General features: G+C 32.8%; 2 protein-coding genes across 5 annotated transcripts in view; both read right to left on the bottom strand.

Moving 5' to 3' along the window:
* Positions 1 to 13,760, bottom strand: part of LOC118059521 (probable disease resistance protein At1g61310) — a 111,577-nt gene extending 97,817 nt beyond the window's left edge. The window contains 1 exon segment of the mRNA XM_073411213.1: positions 13,178 to 13,760. The gene's annotated coding sequence lies outside the window, so the exon portion shown is untranslated.
* LOC118037825 (disease resistance protein At4g27190-like) lies at positions 5,829 to 14,273 on the bottom strand. 4 transcript variants are annotated; one of them, XR_012170658.1, is made up of 7 exons: positions 13,768 to 14,235; positions 10,062 to 13,171; positions 8,744 to 9,376; positions 7,913 to 8,635; positions 7,389 to 7,795; positions 6,587 to 6,658; positions 5,829 to 6,032 (listed from the first exon to the last, which is right to left on the bottom strand). XR_012170658.1 is itself a non-coding variant. In XM_073411217.1 (6 exons), exons 2-5 carry the CDS (start codon positions 13,122 to 13,124, stop codon positions 6,602 to 6,604), a joined length of 4,476 nt encoding a protein of 1,491 aa, XP_073267318.1. In that variant the 5' UTR covers positions 13,125 to 13,171; positions 13,768 to 14,273; the 3' UTR covers positions 5,829 to 6,032; positions 6,587 to 6,601. The 4 variants fall into 4 exon arrangements, 2 of the variants coding, with proteins under 2 accessions (XP_073267318.1, XP_073267316.1); XR_012170659.1 differs by lacking the exon at positions 6,587 to 6,658; XM_073411217.1 differs by lacking the exon at positions 7,389 to 7,795 and having other exon boundaries at positions 13,768 to 14,273.
* Positions 14,274 to 14,906: the final 633 nt, after the last annotated feature.

Genomic DNA, 14,906 nt, shown 5'->3' with positions numbered 1-14,906 from the left:
TTTTTCAATCTCTCTTTTCTAAAAAAAAAAAAAAAAAACAAAGACTTGATGTCGTTCTACGCGAGCCAAGAACGAAACTAAGGAGTTGATTTTTTGAAGGCGGTCGGCAATGAAGGCATTGATTGAGCTGCACGTCGTTTTGAAACTTGAAAGGGATGTTTTTGTGTAATGCCAAAAGTAAATGAAAATGGGGACAAAATACTTGAAAAAAAAATAGAAAAAAAAATGCAATTTGGAAAAGTTCAAAGCTTGACAACATACGTGTGTCAAAATTAATTAGGACTGATATTATTTGCTGAGTTTATTTTTATTTTGTCACTTGTAGCACAAATTTATTAATGGGATTGTTGGCATTTAATCAGTTCATATGTTGTGGAGTCATGTGAGTGTTTTTTTTTAAAAAACTTTTATTCTATGTTGTGATAATAAAATGTTTTTTTTAAATCATAAATCAAATTAAAAAGTTAGACTGGTTAATTAGTATTTTAAGTTAGAATAAACAAATACATAAGAGACAAAAATATATTTGTACGGTGAAGAAAATGAAGATATATGTCTTTCAAACTCAATAAAAATTTGTTGCTTTTGAAGTTCTTTGAATGAGAAAATATTGTATTTAAAAGAAAGTTTCAATTTTTACTTTTTGACTCTAATTGTTTAGAAAATCGGATAAAAAAACATTTGTTTATTAATTGGCGGAAAGGCCTCAATTTCACTCCTTTTAAATTCAGTAGATGGCTAAAGGATTTGCTAGCATTTATCCATTACTTTAGTTTTAGAAATAAGAAATTACATTACAGTAATTGATGTCTAACTTCCTAAGCCAATTTAAATCATCAATTAAATTCAGTGGATGGCTAAAGGATTTGCTAGCATTTATCCATTACTTTAGTTTTAGAAATCTTAAGGAAGAAATTAATAAGAAATTATCACAATGTATTGAATTTGACAATTTAAATTTAAAAGGAAAAAATAAGAGGAGAAATAAAAAGGACGTACTTGTAGCTGTGACAACAAATTACCCAATTCTTTGTGGCCTTTAATGGTTAACACTTGCAAATAAGGCAATTTGGCAGCAAAATTCTTTGGGCCAAAAAAGCTGCAATTTGAAAGAATCAATTTTGTTAGCCGAGGGAAGTTGATGATGCCATCTCTAGTGAGTGCATCTCCTTCTCCATTGTAAAATATTTGCTTTAAATTGTCAGCAAATTTAATCGTTATCTATTCCATGTTCAGAAGACTCGGAGACAGGAAAGACATGTTCCAGTTTAACACAACCTCTTGTATAGAGATTTTTTAATCCTAGAAATCCAAGAGACTCTGATAAGACGCTTCAATCCACCACAATCTTCTATCTGTAGTGTTTCCAGATGAATAATAAGACTCTGAGCCAGGGACGGTGTGAAGATAAATGTCAGTTTGTCAAGATACCACAAGTTCAGCATATCTAGTGGGCCCCTTCCATATATATTTGAGCTCAGGTAACCAGTACAGCCGTAACTCTGTTAAAGATGACAGCAGTGGCAGCTCCTTCTCCTCCGTAGTTCCTTCATCAGCCTCACCCAATTCAAATACCTCTCCTCATTAATATGACATGTTAACTATTTTAAAAAAAAATATGTGTTATGGTGAATGAAAAACTGTATTGCTAAAGAATCATAATTAAAATAGAGTTATCTTTAAAAAAAAAATACAAAATTGGGTCTATTAAATAAAAAAAATTATTTTTAACATTAAAAACTCTTTGCTTTTTAAAATTCTATTAATTTTATTTTTATTCTACTAATCTTTCTTCCTTCACAACATTGTTTTGAGATAGTTACATTTATAAATTAAATTTTTTGTTTATTTTCTTTTGTATTATTAAAAATATTAAATTGAATATACGCTGAAAAAAAAAATTACAATCTCAAAGGCAAACACTAATTCTTTTCAAAGCTAGAGGATTTATCCTTTTACTTATATATTGGAATTTCATATTCTGTCAATAAATTTGTAAATTGATTTTATTTATATATATACTCATTCACATGTATGTGTGTGTATATATATATATGTAAAAACCATATTATTGTACGATATGCACAATAATAAGTTAACCACATAAAGAATTCGTAATAGAAATAGAACATCAAAATGAGGAGAATAAGAATCCACACATTAAACAATAAGCACACAAATGAGTAAACATTATGCCTTTCGAAAATCGAAGGTTCGAACACTTGAAAAGAAATATAAATGGACAAACAAACAAAAGCCTTTTTTTTTTTTGGAGGTTCTTACAATAAATATTAACATGACGATTAAGAGAGTGGTTAGGAATGTAATGCAAATCATGTATTTAAAAATTAAAATTATATTTTTATTAAAATTTATATATTTTGTATCGTTTTGATGTATTGATATCAAAAATAATTTTTTAAAATTAAAAAATTATTATTAATATATATTTTAATATAAAAAATTATTTAAAAAATAACCATTATTATACTAACCAACATATTCTAAATTATTGACCGGTTAGAACTCTCATCAAGTCTGGAACTCATGAGTGAATGGGATCATTAATGCCGGCAATGATGAAATTCCCGAAATATCTGTACTATGACTACAATCTTTAATGACAGAGATGTGTACACTTTCGTAATAACCTTCAACTATCTACCGAATCGTGTGTTTCACGCGTGTAGATCTTTTAAAATAAGACAAAGAATCGTGCGTTCAAGGCACGAGCATATCGTGAGAGTGAAACTTATTCTCCCACTGGCTCCCCACTGATAAAGGCATGGTTTTAACTGAGGAGAACAAAATGCATTGAATGCCTGCCATTAATGAGAACTCTGCTTCTTCTTCATTCATCTCTCTCATCACCAAAGACCTTGTGAGCCACCACTAACAGCCAATAAATTACTGATATAATGTACTGAAAAGTCTATTTTATCGTTATTTATTTAACATTTCCAAGTGTGGGCCAAGCTAGCTTCTCAGTTTAATTTAGATATAATTACGAGGAATATAGTTTAATTATTTAAATTTTAAATTAAATTTTTAAAAATTATTATTTTAAATTTTATATTATATAATTATTAACTTTAAGATCTGTAAAATTAATAAAATAATATTGTTTTGAAAAAAATATTATAATTAACCAGGTTTATCTATAAATTAATTTAAAATAAAATTCAGTTTAAACAAAGTTATGCGTAGAAGAATTATCAAACCATTGTTTAATAATATCTATGCATGTGATTTTATAATGGATATTGACACTTAAAAACAATTGATGCAAAAACTTAAAAAAATGTGCCTTCTCTCATGGTAATTGATTTTTAAAGATTACACGTGGTACAACGATGATTGTTATAGAACTGTGCATCGGTTGGCAGCTACTCCATGCGTTTTCACTACTCTACATAAGATTAGTTGAAATTGAGCAATCTTTGTAATCATTTTCTCATTTAACAACGATCTATATAATCGTGTGTATGTTATTAAAATTATTTGAAGACAAAACTTGATTTTAATTTACGTATCAATGTGAGTATATATAATTATCAAATAAAAAAATAAATTAATTGTATCAATAAATTGGGAAGAAATTGTTTTTTTTTTCAAAAAGACAAATAATTTATCAATTTTAATAAGTAGAGTATTTTTCTTCTTTTTTATTTATCTATCTTTTTCTATATAGTATATATTGATACCCAACAGCAGTAGCAACTCAGAGATTTTGATCACAAAAGACTTGCCTGGAGGGTTTTCAAAGGTTAGTAACAAAGATTTGGATCTGGAATTGCAATTCACAAAAACTTGGGATGTGCCTCTTAATTTAAAGGTATATATGGTTTTATCCCCAATCTTTTTTATAGCCAAGGAACAATCTTGGTAGTTTCTCTCATATTGATGAACAGTTTTTGTACAGAATTTAGGCTTCTGGTTATCATTTCGATTAAATACATATTTTTCAGTAGACACGAAACATAAATCTTTTATTTTTTAGTGTAGAAGAACAGAGTGTTCTTGTTTTTGGCTTAGTCGAATAATATGCTTGATGAATTGGGGTTTTCTAGCAGTCTGCAGGGAAGGTATACTCGCAGAGATGCAACTCTGTAAGCTTGCCATTACCATCCCTTAACAACACGAAGCATCACAAACAGAGAACCACCCAAGAATCAGAGGTTCAAGATTCCAAGTCTCCGCCATAGATGGACTGCACGAATCCGACGAAAAAAGGTTTAGTCTTGTTATGTATAGGTTGAATCAAGAATACTATTACGATTTGGTTTGAAATGTTAATATAACACCTGCTCAATCCGATTCTAAGCTAAATTTGACCTAATTGTTGTTAAAATCTATTTTAATTGTTTTAGCTAAATTTAACCTTGATTGATCTAGCAATTTATTGTTAAAATCTATTTTAATTTTTTTTAAAATAATTTTATTTTAAATTGCTACATATAAACTTAAATTAATTTATTTAACTTATTATTTGGATCTTGAGCTGAACCATGAATTTACAGAGTTTCATAACTTTGCTTTATACATGTACAAACCTAACATGGGATTCACTAGCTTTTAACACCGTCAATGCTACGATCAATAAATCATTTTTCCTTTATTTTTAGTGTTACAATACATTTATTTGAGCAAGACAAGATGTCTCTCCCCATGCTTAATTTCCAACTCAGGAGGCCTTTTATTGATGTTTTAGATCATTTATACATGTTACTTAAGGAAAAAGAGCAGCGGAAGATTATTTTTTTTTGTAAATTTTGCTTTTAAAACTAGTGCCCATTAAGTTTTCAAAATAAATTGACAGGAAAAGATGTACGACAAAAATAAAATTGGAGGTTATTTTGATTTTGTAATTTATAGCCGATTTATCATGTCTCCACAAGGATAAAAGCCCTTGAATAATCTTCTATGTAGGTCACCATTGTGCTAACTTTTTCCCTTAGAGGTCAATCCCCGTGAGGCACTTGTTCCTCACTTTTTTGGGTAGAAGTTGCTTGAGTTTATATTTATGTTATAGGCCGTGGGCCTGGCTTATGATGTTGTATTTAGCATGTTTTTTCAACAATAGTCCAAATTTAATGGACTAATTGTTGTGCGTGATAAAATTAATCTAGTAAGTTTAGCTTTACACAGCCCAAATAAATAGAAAGGTGATTTCTTTTTCATTGATGCCATTTGATCTATTATTTTATATAATCTTACCGCATAAAGAATCTATAATAGAAATAGAACATCAAAATGAGAAGAACAAAAATCCACACATTAAACAATAAGCACACAAATGAGTAAATATTATGCTCTGGTATTTTAAGGTTCAGACACTTGAAAAGAAACACAAATGGGCAAACAAACAAAAACCCTTTTTAAAAGGTTCGCACAATAAATTACTAAACACACAACATTACATGACATTACCCTTATTTATGGAAGTTCACACAACAAATACATGAAATAAGACAAATTGTTGTAGCTAATGAAACAACTGGAATTACTTCCCACCAATGTCGAGTTGATCGTGAAATAGGTAACCAACCAACCTAATGCAAACATCAAGAACAAAGATCATCCAGGCATATCGTATTTGTTGATTTAATCCAACCATTTAAAAAAGGATAGCAGATAAATAGTTGCAGCCATTTTACTTGCAAGTGTCACGACCCGAATCCCGGATCCGTGACCGGCAACGTAGGAGCGGTGTCGAAAGGACACCTCACCTACGCTAAGCCTCAGAACGGACATATCAAAAGAACAATTTGTTCAAAAATACGCATGGCTCATAATATTCAGAAATATCATATTATTCAAAACTGATAAAACCGAAAAATAATTATTAAAACAAAAATAATAATTCATAATACTCATTACTTATCAAAATCCAAACTTAAATAAAACAAGGTAACAGTAGAGCGTCTAAGACATCAAATCAAAACTGAAAGGAAAGCCTCGCGAACAAGCAAGGCATACCGACCAGAACTGAAGAAGCGGAAACACTCAACAAAGTCCCAGAAACTAAGAACCTGAAATAATATTAAAAATGAGAGGTGAGTTCAACCAACTCAGTGAGGGAATAACATTTAATATACATTTCATATATTTCAGATATTATTTGCAAGATGATTTATCTTGATATACATATACATATACTTACTAAACATATTATCATAACGTAGTGGATTACATGTCAGAGATCAGATGACACCCGAAGGTGACCAGATGACACCCGTCGGTGACCACTGTGGGATGATCAATCGCCACAGGTTGATGCCTCTCTCACCAGCTAGGTATACAGAATACTATGTGCACACAAGCTAACTATTCTCCGTTAGCATGGAGTTACTGACAAGTCCCATATCAAGGCATAATAGATATTCACAGAATCATCAAAGAAACATATATCATATCAAATAGAATTTACTTTATCAGATTGCGAGTGCAAATTCAAGAATAAATAAGTACTCGGAAAATAAAGCAACATATATAAATATTCAAGAAATTTACTAGTTGTACTCATCGTATAATCAACATACATATTTATTTATATTATATGCATATTAAAGATTATTCCACTCACCCGGAAAATATAGAACTAAAAGGAATGTCGGACGAAAGACCCGAAAATCCTATTAAGGATCGTTCGGAGAACCTACAATAAACATATGAAATATACTAAAAAACAAATCAAACAAAAGATCCCAATGCATAAAATAAAATCGGGCTTAATCTCCTAGGTTTAGGGACTAAAACGACAATTTTCCAAAACAGGGACCAAAACATAATTTTACCAAAATTTAAGGACCGAATTGTAAATATATATCCATACTGAAATTTATCCATAATTCGTCCTTATCTTTGTCCAGAATCTTGAATTATGCCCCAAGGTCCAAAATGTGATTTTATCAAAATATTAGGGGTCAAATCGTAATTTGTCAAATTGGAGGACCAAACTGAAAATATTAATTATACTGGAATTTTGCCTTTAAATCATCCTCAGTTCTGTTCAGAATCTCAATTTATGCCCCCAGGGACCAATCTGTAAAATTTCCAAAGTTCGGGGACTAAACTGCAATTTCCGCAAATTGAGGGACCAAACTGAATTTTCGTCATCTTCAACCTCAAACCCAGAATTTCAACAGATCATCTACTGTTATCTCCTGATTTCTAACACAATTTCACCATTTAAACAAAATCATAACTCAAAATCATTATCCTTCAATTCAATCTCTCAAAATCAACTAATTAATCAAATACCCACAATAATCAACTCCTAACCTTCAAATTAATTTATCAATTAACTCAAAATACAAACTTCAAAACTCTAAAATTAATCAAAACCGAAATTTAACATATTATACACTTAAAACCATAAATCTTACCTTTTTACTTATTTCCTCTACTTCTCTTCTCCTTCCTTTCCTTCTCTCCTTTCTTTTCTTCTTCCTCTTTCCCTTTGTCTCTCGTAGCTCTCTTTCTCTCAAAATCAGATCATTTTTTTTTATTTATATTTATCAACTATTGGTCAATTACCACACTACCCTTCAATCATTTATACCCTCTTTTTAAGCCTCCAAGGGCTTTATTGTATTTTCCAATCTTTTTAATACAAAACATCACAGCAAGAATGAATTACTAGTATGTTTTTCAAATTCCAATGCCAAACTAATCATCTGACTCCATCCTCTTCCTCTTTTTCCTCTTCCCACCCACTTATTCGGGTCCACCTTCTAGCAGTGCTGGTTGGCACGGAGCAACCAGTGCTGGAACCCTCTGCTACTTGAGATACCTGCAAAGCCAATTCAAGCATGGCATACGCATTTTAACTTGTAAGTTTAATTATTGAGGGAAACAAGAAATAAAAACACTTAAAGAGAGGCAAGAAATCATGTCAAATATGCAGCACCTCTAATTGAGCACTCATTGAACCATTTGATGTAGTAGTAAATTTTGTGGTCAGCTTTGGACATTGACGCACCTCCAACCTCCACAAACGAGGGAATATGAAATCACAACATCCATGACTGAAGGAGACAATGCTTGGTAATTTATATAGAGTCAGCCACTGCAGATCAGGGAGCACCATCTCCTTCTCAACATTGGCAGGTGAAGCATGATCATCCTGCCCAAATACTCCCAATAATTGAGAGGATTCTCTTACTTTAAGTATTTGGAGCTTTTTGAGACCTGAAGCCATGGCTACCGGGAAGAGACTCTTCAACTTGTTGCATCCTCTAATCTCAAGTTGAAACAAATTGGGGAAGCATGAAGATTGGAGATCACTCCCTGACAATATCTGATCATTTTCATCATCATTATCCTTAGCAATGATTTGCTCCAATTCATCACAATTTGATATCTTTAGAAATTCCAGTTGAACTAGACTAGCAATCATGTTGTCTGTGAATACATGTGTCAGTCTCTTACACTCATTCACCTTCAAAGTAGTCAAATTGCACGGCACGAGACCCTTCCATAAACACCTCAAGTCAGGCAATAAGTTCAAGTGTAATTTTTCCAAACTCACCAATGAAAGTTCATGTCGACCACTTATATTAGTTACCAAACTTCCAACCTGCATTAAGTCTTCCAAGTTTCCAATATATATTTCTTTCAAATTCATAAACGCCTACATCAAAAGAAAACAAGGGTACCGATTTGTTAGATGTAATTCCTAGTAATTATTGTGCACTTTTAAAACTAAACGAGGCAAGAAATCATGTCAAATCAGGAGCACCTTTGATTGAGCACTCATTGAGTCATTTGATGTAGTAGCAGATTCTATGATCAGCTTTGGGCATCCATCCACCTTCAACTTCTCCAAATGAGGGAACAAGAAATCATAACATCCGAGACTAAAGCAGGAAATACTTGGTAATTGTAGAAGCAACAACTCCTGCAGATCAGGGAGCACCATCTCCTTCTTAACATTGACAACTGAAGCATGATCACCCTGCCCAAATACTCCTAATAATTGAGAGGATTCTCTTACTTCAAGTATTTGGAGCTTTTTAAGACCTGAAGCCATGGCTATTGAGAAGAGACTCTTCAACTTGTTGCATCCTGTGATCTGAAGTCGACATAAATTAGGAAAGCATGCAGATTGGAGATCACTTTCTGACAATATCTGATGCTTTTCATCATTATTATCCTTGGCAATAATTTGCTCCAATTCCTCACAATTTGATATCTCTAGAACTTGCAGTTGAAGTAGACTAGCAATCATGCTATGTGTGAATATACGTGTCAGTCTCTCACAGCTATACACCGTCAAAGAAGTCAAATGGCTCAGCATGAGACCCTTCCATATACACCTCAAGTCAGGCACAAGCACGGAGGACAAAGTTAATGTTTCCAAGCTTGTTAACACCTGCATCAAAAATTTTCTAGTAATTTTTGTGCACTTTGGAACTATTAATAATTTTACATATTAGGTCATTTAAATTATTTTTTCCATAAAAAAGTGAAAACATTGTAAGAAAAAAACAAGAAAAATACATTAAAAAATATGTTTTTCGAACTCAATACAAATTTGGTGCTTTTGAAGTTCTTTGAATGAGAAAAATATTGTATTTAAAGATAAAGTTTCAATTTTTACTTTTTGAATCTAATTGTTTAAAAAATTGGATAAAAAAAACCAATTTTTATTATTTTTTTGAACCATGACATCATAAGTTGCAGCACTGAAACAAAAATCTCAATATTCTCAGACAGAGATTTATCGTCCTGTCCAAATACTTTCCAATAATTGGCAGAAGAGCGTCAATTTCACTCCTTTTAAATTCAGTGGATGGCTAAAGGATTTGCTACCATTTATCCATTACTTTAGTTTTAGAAATATTAAGGAAGAAATAAGAAATTACATTATAGTAATTGATGCCTAACTTCCTAAGCCAATTTAAAATCATCAATTAAATTCAGTGGATGGTTAAAGAACTTATCAATTACTTTAGTTTTAGAAATTTGGAGGAAGATAGAACAAATTATCACAATGTCTTGAAGTTGACAATTTAAATTAGAAAAGAAAAAAAAATGGAGAAATATAAAGGACATACTTGAAGCTGTGCCAACAAATTACCCCCTTCTTCGAGGCCATTAATGATTAACTCTTGCAAAGAAGGCAATTGGGCAGCAAAATCCTTTGGACCAAAAAAACTGCACTTTGAAAGAGACAATTTTCTTAGCTGAGGGAAGTCGATGATGCCATCTTTAATTTTAGACTTGACGATGATGCCATCTCCTTCTCCACTGTAAAATACTAGCTTTAAATTGTTAGCTTCATGAATCTCCATCTCTTCCAGGTTCTGAAGACTTAGAGACACGGAGACAGGGAAGACATATTCCAGTTTAAAACAGGTAGTTATAGAGAGAGTTTTTAATTTGGGGAAGCCAAGAGACTCTGGAATTATTTCCCCTTCGTCATCCTTCTCTCTGATAAGACGCTTCAATCCACGGCAATGACCTATCTTTAGTGTTTCCAGATGAATAAGACTTTGAGCGAGGGACGGTGTGAAGATAAATGTCAATTTGTCAAGATATGACAACTCCAGATGAGCAAGACTGTGGAGGCTGACATGTCTGGTGGCCCCCTTCCATATACATATGAGCTCAGGTAAAGATGACAACCGTAACCTTGTTAAAGATGACAGCAGCTCTTTCTCCTCATCCAATTCAAATACTTCTTCCAATGAATCGCATCTATTAATTTCCACTCTCCTTAGATTTTTCAAAGCTTGCCGCCATTTTGCTGGAAACAGAATGCGAATATCCCCACATTCTCTCACTTGTACATGTTCTAATCTTTGAAAGAAGTCCTTTTGCGACCCATGGCTATGGGTGGTCATCTGATTTTCTAAACCCTCAATTTTCCTAAAACCAATTTGAGACACAGTAGGAAACAACTGCTCAAATGTCTTTGCATTTAAGGATGCGGCGCTGATATCACCCAAATTTAATCTTGTCGAGGTTGGGTATACTCCTCCTGAATACGCATCCCCTAACACTATATCATATTTGAGCAAGCTGGGAAAAACAAAATCTCTGGGAATGCATTCAACCTTCGGTATCTTCAATGATAATACAGCTAAATGAGACAGAGAATTTAGTTCTGTTAGCCTTGCACTCATTCCTTCTGTGCTGTCACATCCAACAACATCCCATCCCTTGAAGCTCCGATCCCCAATCAACAGTTCTTCTAACTTCTTCAACCTACCTATCAAATTCACAGGAATCCTTCTTAGATTTAGACAACCTGTCAAATCCAACAACCTTAACTCCTTGAGCGTCCCAATTTCATCAGGTAATTCTTCAACGAAGAAGCACCACATGAAACCAAGAATCTCAAGTCTTTGCAGCTTTCTCAACCAAATGAGGTCCTTACATTTACACCATCTCAACAGCAACGACTGAAGGTTCGTTGAGAATTGAAGTGATTGCAATGACAAACACCCTCCATTAAGAGACAAAACTTCTATCGCTTTCATCCCTTCAAAAAACCTCTCTGGAACATTCAAACCACGATCCAGTTCTAAAAAAAGAACTTTGAGCTGTGGACACACCAATCCTTCAGGAAGTTCTGCTAGTTTATTGCCCATTAACGAAATTGTTGTAACACTATTATTTACACTCTTCCACCCATTGCCAGCACTTACCATGAATCCATATTCTTTAGTTGCTATTTCAATAGCAACTTCACGAAACAAGTCATGCATTTTCACATTTTCTTCACTTTCAGTGCCCAACAGCATACACCTATCTTTGAGGGCTTTCATCTCCGCATAAACTTGTTCCCTTGCATCTTCAATGGACTCCGCATCTTTATGTAACCCATAGCCAACTGCGTATCTCGTCAAGTCCTCAATTGGAATGCTGTAATCTTCTGGAAATAAACAGCATAGCAAGAAACAGAACTTGGTTTCATCGTGCTTCAAATAATCATAGCTCAATTTAAGACATGCATATGGATTACTTCGGTCATCAACGTTTTCCATGTGCCGAGATTGAGATTTTTTGAGATTTTTAGATGCTAATTTCCACTCATTTTTAGATTGACCTTTTAGAGCCCTTCCTACTGCCGCAAGTGCTAAAGGCAATCCTTGGCATTTTCTCGCAACCTCCTTTGCCACTCTGTTCAAGTCAGAGTCCTCATCACTTAAACCTGCGTTGCTTTTGAATAAAGCCCAAGCTTCAATTTCAGTTAAGGGACTTAACAACACTTTTTGCTGGCACGCCAAATAAGAACATAGTTCTTGATTACGTGTTGTTAGAAGAATTTTACAACCCCTGTGAGCATCACCAAATGGGATCCCTATCTCTTGCAAGTCAATATCTTTCCAAACATCATCCAGGACTATAAGCATCTTCTTTCCCTGCAGTCTCTGCCATAGTTCATTTGCTCTCCCTCCTTTACTCTCCTTGACAAATTTCAGATCTAAACTATCTGCCATTTGATCCTGGATGTCTGAGACATTTGGATTCTGGGACACCGTAGCCATCAAAACTTCATCAAACAACTGCAACTCTTTGGCCCTCCTGGCTACTTCTTTCACCAGGGTGGTTTTACCCACCCCTCCCATGCCGTACAGTCTGATCATATTGACCTTGTCATCTTTGAGAGCTTTCATAATCTGTTCGAAAGCTTCTTCTGACGATTTTGAGAGCATGAATCCCTTTGATGGAAGAAATTTTATCTCTTGAAGAGGTGCTTTGTGGGACACTTTTGGAAACTTTCTGCTATTTTCTTCAAGTTTTCTCAAAGTCGCTGTCTTCTTTGCCAGTGCCTTGCTTAACTTGAATTGTCGCATCCAATTTGGACACCAAGTAAAGCAACTGTCATTTTTTCCTATTTCATTTTCCAAAGGATTCACACCTTCAATTTCGTTGTTTGCATCTTCCAGCCATTTACTGACATCTTTGTAAATTTCTTCAGCATTCCTTTCAGCAACTTTGACATCATTTTGTAGACGATCTAGTGTCAAAGTCAGTTTCTTCTTTTGTTCATTGAATTCTTGAACAAAATTGTTGAAGTAGAACATGTAACGGAACTGCCTTATCGCTGGTTCCACCAAGAGCTCTGCTATCTTGGATACAACGGATCCACCAACACTTTCGATAGCCATTTTCCACCAGTCTCTGTATGGAAGGTTGATGATGATCACTTTGACACCTGCACGAATGATACTAGCTCCTCATCGCTTCCAATAACACATTTAATTAATCTAAAGCTATGATCGGTCAATTTTTTTTTTTTTTAAATATGAATAAGGAGAAAAAAAGACTTGCAAGGAAGTATAATTAATGGAACGAACACAACAAATTATTTAATTATTTTTATCTATCTATGCTTATTTACACACTTATTTACACAACAGCTTTATCTAATGAAGCTGATTTGGTTTCAATTTTATTATCTTAATTTTAAACACTCATTTCCTCGATTGTTAAGTAATGGGAATATCTATCCTTTCTTTTTATATATATATATATATATATATATAGTTCATAGATCTATGTGCTTTTTCCATAAAACAAAGATAGAAATACTTTTTTTTCCTTCTCAAAACCAACAAACAGAATTTCATTAGTGAAAGATAGCATACCACCGATCTAACGAATACATTGAAACAAAATAGTTTACACTTACGAGTTTAAAGCAGCAATTCCCATAAAAATGCAATTTTATGAAATAATTAAGAAAAAAAAGCATAATATAAAGATAATGACAAACAAATAAAATTAAGAATAATATGCACAAGTGCTCACCTAGCAAAGAGAGAAAGGAATGGAAGGCTGATGATGATCACTTTGACACCTGCACGAATGATACTAGCTCCTCATCGCTTCCAATAACACAAATAATTAATCTAAAGCTATGATCGGTCAATGTTTTTTTTTTTTTTTTAAATTATGAATAAGGAGAAAAAAAAAGAGACTTGCAAGGAACTCCACAAAGGATCAAACTTAGGCAACTAAAATCTGCAATGACTATCTCTTGCATCACAGACTCAAGTAATAAGACCTGCCCATTACATTATACAGAAAGCTAAAAGAACAAGGCTATTGATAGCATCCAACAAGGTTTTATTTCATTTCAGTCCTTCCATTTTTTTCTATTTCTCCCTTCGATGCTTCAAATTGTTTTTTTTTATTATTTGATTTAATAGGGTGTTGTTTTTCTCATGAGTTGTTGGGATTACCCTCGCATATGCGCTATGCTGGGAATTACAATTACAAATCACAGTTCAAATTTAGAAAAAAATTAAGAGAAAGGACCTGTGACATGGAGATAAGGTAGTCCGAAAAGCCAATAGATTGTCGCCACTTGTTCAACCTTATCTCCTCCTTACAACCAATAGATATAGTAACCAACAAGGTTGTTGTTCAGTAACTCTCGTGTGTGAAATCAAAGACCTGCACCGAGGGTTTTTTTTTTATTTTTTTTTTTTATGGTTTTTCACTCTGTCCCGGCTTTTCAAAACATTCTCCTGTTCTTCTAATAATGGTCAGAAGATGTCATTTTCACGAGGACAATAATATAATGGTCAATAATGATTACAATAATGTTTTAAGAAGTTTGCATGTGATATTAATAACAAAGGTTCTCTCGCACGCGACTTTTTTTTTCTTTTAAGAAAATAAAATAATTTGAATGATTACTTAGATATTTTACAAGTATTTTTTTAAAAAATTAAATTTTATTTATTTATTTTAAATTAATATTTTTTTGATATGTTTTTTATTATTTTGATGTCAAAAATTATTTTAAAAAAATATATATTATTTGATGTATTTTCAAACAAAAAATATTTTGAAAATCAAACACTATCAAACTCATAAACACACTTTGAATTCATCGGTTATTGAATTATTGCATCAATTTATATTAATTAATTTTATTAAAG

This window comes from Populus alba, chromosome 1 (genome assembly GCF_005239225.2).
Source record: "Populus alba chromosome 1, ASM523922v2, whole genome shotgun sequence".
NCBI classification, from domain to species: Eukaryota; Viridiplantae; Streptophyta; class Magnoliopsida; order Malpighiales; family Salicaceae; genus Populus; species Populus alba.
The sequence above is the reverse complement of the archived record's forward strand: the minus strand, read 5'-3'. Positions and strand labels throughout refer to the sequence as shown.

What these genes read in the sequence shown, in the direction of transcription:
- LOC118037825 (XM_073411215.1), bottom strand. Translation starts at nt 13,124, where the DNA reads ATGGCTATCGAAAGTGTTGGTGGATCCGTTGTATCCAAGATAGCAGAG. An exon ending in ATTTGTTGGCACAGCTTCAA is followed by an intron (nt 9,377 to 10,061) that starts GTATGTCCTTTA and finishes TTTTTGATGCAG; the next exon opens with GTGTTAACAAGCTTGGAAAC. An exon ending in CAATGAGTGCTCAATCAAAG is followed by an intron (nt 8,636 to 8,743) that starts GTGCTCCTGATT and finishes CTTTTGATGTAG; the next exon opens with GCGTTTATGAATTTGAAAGA.